A 6,110-nucleotide genomic window follows, 5' to 3' on the forward strand; every position below is an offset into this window, starting at 1 on the left:
ACCGTAAATCCGGTTAAACCGATTTTCTGTTTTTAACTAAAACTGACCAGGTAACCTTATAATATCATTCAAGAAACTTTTATTACTAATATAATGATAATATTACCCTATTATCTCTCTTCTCTCATGAATCGAGTCCAGTTCGTCAAACTGAGACTATCTACGAAAAACCGGATCAAAACTCCTAACCGATACGGTTCAAAAACTATGTTCTTCGTGTCCGCGTTATCGAGCTTGCCTTGGAAAAGGTTCTAGCTTAAGGAGGACATAATGACAATGAGGATTGAGATACTTGATAATATATCAAAGCTTCTCCCCTTACTGATCCTCCGGAGTTCTCCGTACTTTCAGAAAAGATCTCGCGTACTCGAAAAATCAGGGTTGTTACATTCTACCCTCCTTAAAGAAAATTTTGCCCTCAAAATTTAACATGCGCATAAGAAGTTATAGTATTATCTAACACAAACAAAACCATAGGGTGGTGCTCACCTCGAGTGGAAGAATTATATGCATTAGTGTTGCCAGCAGTTACGGTAAAAACCCTTCCTTGTTGTTGTGGCCTGGCTGGATTTCGAACAAACCTTTTGGGCAATTCCTCGATATATGTCCATACTCTCCGCAAGAGAAACAAGTGTGTGTCCCATATCTACAAGCTCTATTACCATGATCCTTCCCACACCTTGAGCATACTGAAATATCCTGAGTTTGCTGAGATTGACCTCCTTCTTCCTCTCCCAGATTATTGTTGTCGTAGTTGCCATTGTTACGAGCGAGAAAGTTACCATTTCGTTGATTCCTATTTTGGCGATCGAACTGACCATTGAACTTAAAGTTACGACCTTGAGGGGCTAAATTCTGAATAAGGTCTCTTCGTGAGGCCTCCCTACGATCTGCTCGAGCTATCGCCGCCTTCTTCGAACATTCTTCCACTAGTTTACTTTTATTCACCAGTTCAGCAAAATTTCGTATCTCTAGCGGAACAACAGAATTCATCAGTTCTTCTCGGAGTCCTCCTTCAAACTTCAGACACTTCCATTCCTCAAAGTCGGCAGGATTCCCTTGGCAGATCTTGGAGAAACGGCACAAGTCATCAAACTTGCGGGCATATTCTGCAATAGTTGTATTACCCTGTTTCAGCTGCATAAGTTCCATCTCCTTAGCATCACGAGCTGCCCTCGGAAAATACTTCTTATAAAATTCGTCCTTAAAAGTATTCCAAGGAATATCGCCTTCATCTTGTTGCAACAGTCGCTGTATCCCTTGCCACCAATGCTCAGCTTCTCCTTCCAGCATATAAGTAGCGAACTCCACGTGTTGGCCTTCCGGAACATGCTGTGCTCGCAGTGATCGTTCGATAGCTAGAAACCAATTATCAGCATCAGTCGCAACAAGTGTACCTTTAAACTTAGGCGGTTTAACTTTCAGAAAAGTCGCAAGGGTCATAGGTCTTTCGAGATGCCCTAAGTTATTCCCATTATTTCCACTATCTTCCCCATGCTCATTCTCATTCCCGTTTCTCACTCCAAGACGATCAACAGCCCTAGCCGCTGCTACTGCAGCCTCACGCACTGCCTCAGCCACAGCGTTCATGGTAGTCATAAACGTCTCCTATTCCCTCTCGTAGTTAACATTAGGAATTCCTTCCCGTACGCCTCGTCTCCGTGAACCCATCGTGGTCCTGTTCACACCAAACAATCATTATTAAGGTGATCAGTCTTAACACTTCAAGTCAAGTGTGAACAATCCCAGAATGAAAACACAGAGACAATCATGCAACACATATCACATTGATATCCCATAAGCATGAGACACACAACAGAGTATGCAATGAAGCATAGTCAGTCCACTCCCCAGGCTCTATTGGGAACGAACTGCTCTGATACCAAATTGTAACGACCCAATTTTCAGTACGCCTAGGACACACCGGAAACTGAGCGCTACCAATTTGTCTTCCTATTTATTATCTATTATTTATCATATGAGCCTGATCCGTTGTTAAAAGCGTAGTTAATTTGCGAGGTGTATTATTTTTTTTTCTGAAAGTGTTTGGATTAATAAACATAATCATTTATAATCAATTCACAAATAATAACAGATAAAACAGTTATAAATAACCATACATAAATACATCACAAGCAGCTAACAAGATTCAGTGATCCAGCCTTTATTAGAGTATAGACCTTTAGTTAGAACACCCCTAGATATAACTAAATAATATCTATATACATATATATATACAACATCCCAGGTCCTGACCTGTTCAAGATGTCCCTGAGCTGGCACCCAGGCTAGCCTAGACTCTATACTCGCCTAGTCCCTCTAAACTACTAAAGCGAGGGAAAGTACGTTCTAAGTCTTCAAAACTCAAGTCAGGTGGAACATCATCAAAAGGTAGAACATCATTTTTTACTCCTCTGCACGATCAGACATTGCCATATGACGTCTCTCTGGTACCTCATCAAGTAGCCACACAACGGGAGTCTCGTACACAGGATTCAGGTTAAAGTGCGCATACGAACGGGGTGCAGACGTTGGCTGGTCTCACAGTATATACATATACATAGATAAAGAGATTCACCCTAGACTCAGAAGACTACCTAGAGCGGAATTCTCTTTACGAACGGTCATCAGCGAACTACAGAAGGGTACTCATGCTTCCATCTGGAGGGGGAAGGGAGAGAGAAGGGGTAAGAACTGGGAAGTTCTTAGTAGGGCCGGGGTTATTAGTTACATTCGTTAATTTTGTCTTGTTTAGCAGACTAATAGCAGAATATAGAGAAGTAGTAAACAGAAGACAGATAAATAGAGAAAATAGAGAGAACAGAAAAAGATTGCAAACAGAAGAATACAAGAAAGTAAAACACAGACACAAACACGGAGAATAGAATACAAACAAAGAAAGCATACATTCATGCAACAATCATAATAGAGAAAATGCACAACCAAGTATGATGCATGTCTAGTCCTAGCGCAAGTAATGAGCTCATCTGTCGGTTACATACTCGCTCCCGACGTTACCCAGCAACCTCTGTCTGGATAAGGCTTTCCTGTTGGCAATATCCACTGCAAGCAACCTTTGTCTTGCAGGATATCCACTGCAAGCAACCTTTGTCTTGCAGGGCAAAACTTACTAGCCGATATACGCCCAACAAACTCACTGTAAGCAACCTCTGTCTTACAGGAGCAACAACATACTCACTGTAAGCAACCTCTGTCTTACAGGAGCCACAACACACTCACTGTAAGCAACCTCTGTCTTACAGGAGCACATTCATCTTGATACCTCTGTAAGCAACCTCTGTCTTACAGCAAAGCATTATAGCAAGGTATCCCAGGAAAGCGTTCTCAGTGGTCGTACCACCATCTATCTGACTGCCTCTCTGCAGCAGATTCTTACATAATCATTCTCATTATCATCATTCATTAACATTCTCATTATTCATCATCACTTTCACATTCTTATTCTGTACCTCTTTCTTTCTCTGTTCAATCATGCTATACAAACTCTACAGCTTTTACTTTTACAACATCTTAACTCAAACCATTTCTCTTTGTCACATTACTCTCTTCTCTATGTCTTTTTACTTTGCTCAGATTACTCTTTTCTCTGTATCCCTCTATTCTGCTCTGGTTACTCTGTTCTTTGTGTTTCTTTACTCTGCTCTGGTTACTCTGTTTAACATATGTATTTAAAGCTTATGTAAATTTCGGTATGAATAGTTAGCCTGTCCCAAGTATAGGTTCATTAAGTCTATACTGAAACAGTTTAACTTTTCATATTATACCTAACACTAGTCGTAACTCAAGTACTAACTAAGTTGCCCTAGTTCGTTCACTAGTCTCTGTCTGTTTTTCTGTCGTTAGAATTTTACAGACTTTTTCTTTGGTTTTTATCTTTTCTTTAACTTTTATCTTTTATTTATCTTTTCCTCACTAACATGTTATTACCACTCCCTAAGTGTTTTATGAAGGTAATTATGAGATTCTGCTCTTAAAGTTGTCTTTCTAAAGCTTTTACAGAAAACTGCCTTTTCTGCATTATTTTATTATTTTTATTAAAATATTATTTTTAATTAAATATTATTATTTATATTTTATTATTATTTATTATTTTATTAATATATTTTCGAAAATTAACTTTACTTTAACCTTTAACCTTTAAAATTCACTTTTTACCACCCGTAACTTTTAATATTTCTACTTTTACCACCCTAACTTTCAGAAATTACAAAATAACCCCTCAAACACCAAAATAATTACTTCCTTGCCCTTTTATGAATCAAAAAGGTGTTCTTCATTGTTCTTCACCACACTCAAAGTGTTCTTCGTGTTCTTCATAAATTCTTCAGATTCTTTCTCTGTTTTTACCCGTTTTTCAATCTTTTCAGCAACCGATTTTTACCAAAATTCAAAATAAATTAGCAGCCACTAAAACCCCATCTTTTCTACATGATTTTAACACAAATTGAACCCCAATTTAAGGCCTAGGGTTTCGTTTTCCAGCAGCCCTCAAGAACAACATTCATAGCTTAAATATCATCAAATTTCATCAAATTTTCAACAAACTTTCAACAAGAATCACTCATATAAACAATCAATTTCAAGCACAGCCAAACCATATCATAATTACACACCTCAAACACAATCAATCAAGATTAAATTCATCAAACCCTACCTGGTTTTGCTGCTCCTAATTCAATCAAACTTTCAGGTGGTCCTTAAGCACTTTTTCCTCCTAAAACACATCAAGAAAACACATTTTTACCCATGTTTCCTTGAAACCGAATTGAAGAGGGAGGGAGACAGCCATCTCACCTTATTTCCAGCCTTGATAATTCACATGGTTATGTAGAGGAAGAAGAGAGGATCATTTTGGTGAAATCGGTGTTTTGATTTGAGTTTTAGTTCCGAAGAAATCAAGCTTTGAAGATTTATGAACCAAGAACTTTCTCTCCTTTTTCTCTTGGTGATTTTCGGCCACAATGAGCAAATGAGGCAGCCTTGGGGGTTTTGGGGGTGTAGGGTGAGTTGTGATTGGTTGGCTTGGAGGTGGATTAAAATAATATTAAAATATCTCTGGTGTATAACTACTAAAACTAGGTGTATCGGAACACTTGCAAAAACATCTCTAAAAATTATTTTCTGAGCTACTAGCATAAATGACACTAGTAACATATTTATTATGAGAATAAAACATGAATAATGAGGCCTTAGCATTGCTAAAGTCATCAGAGAGTGCTGGTGCTAAGCTGCACCAGTAAACCGTAAATCCGGTTAAACCGATTTTCTGTTTTTAACTAAAACTGACCAGGTAACCTTATAATATCATTCAAGAAACTTTTATTACTAATATAATGATAATATTACCCTATTATCTCTCTTCTCTCATGAATCGAGTCCAGTTCGTCAAACTGAGACTATCTACGAAAAACCGGATCAAAACTCCTAACCGATACGGTTCAAAAACTATGTTCTTCGTGTCCGCGTTATCGAGCTTGCCTTGGAAAAGGTTCTAGCTTAAGGAGGACATAATGACAATGAGGATTGAGATACTTGATAATATATCAAAGCTTCTCCCCTTACTGATCCTCCGGAGTTCTCCGTACTTTCAGAAAAGATCTCGCGTACTCGAAAAATCAGGGTTGTTACATCATTATTCATGTCTTATTCTTATACTAAATATGTTACTAGTGTCATTTATGCTAGTAGCTCAGAAAATAATTTTTAGAGATGTTTTTGCAAGTGTTCCGATACACCTAGTTTTAGTAGTTATACACCTGAGATATTTTAATATTATTTTAATCCACCTCCAAGCCAACCAATCACAACTCACCCTACACCCCCAAAACCCCAAGGATGGCTCATTTTCACTTTGTGGCCGAAAATAGGTAGAGAGAAAAAGAGAGAAAAGTTCTTAGTTCCAAATCTTCAAAGCTTGATTTCTGCTGAACTAAAACTCAAATCAAAATTCCAATCCGACCAAAATGATCCTCTCTTCTTTCTCTACATGATCATATGACTTATCAAGGCTGGGATCAAGGTGAGTTGGCTGCACCATCTCTCTTTTGATTCGGTTTCAAGGAAACATGGTTAAATATGTGTTTCTTGGT

At 38.2% G+C, this 6,110-nt stretch overlaps 1 protein-coding gene across 1 annotated transcript; it reads right to left on the reverse strand.

Annotated features, from left to right (window-relative positions):
• Positions 1 to 528: 528 nt before the first annotated feature.
• LOC130959953 (uncharacterized) lies at positions 529 to 1,599 on the reverse strand. The gene has a single exon (XM_057885350.1). It carries the CDS (start codon positions 1,597 to 1,599, stop codon positions 529 to 531), a length of 1,071 nt encoding a protein of 356 aa, XP_057741333.1.
• Between the last annotated feature and the right edge of the window lie 4,511 nt (positions 1,600 to 6,110).

The sequence above is a fragment of the Arachis stenosperma genome, unplaced genomic scaffold (assembly GCF_014773155.1).
Source record: "Arachis stenosperma cultivar V10309 unplaced genomic scaffold, arast.V10309.gnm1.PFL2 arast.V10309.gnm1.Scaffold_100028, whole genome shotgun sequence".
In the NCBI taxonomy this organism is placed as follows: domain Eukaryota; kingdom Viridiplantae; phylum Streptophyta; class Magnoliopsida; order Fabales; family Fabaceae; genus Arachis; species Arachis stenosperma.

What these genes read in the sequence shown, in the direction of transcription:
- LOC130959953 (XM_057885350.1), bottom strand. Translation starts at nt 1,599, where the DNA reads ATGACTACCATGAACGCTGTGGCTGAGGCAGTGCGTGAGGCTGCAGTA.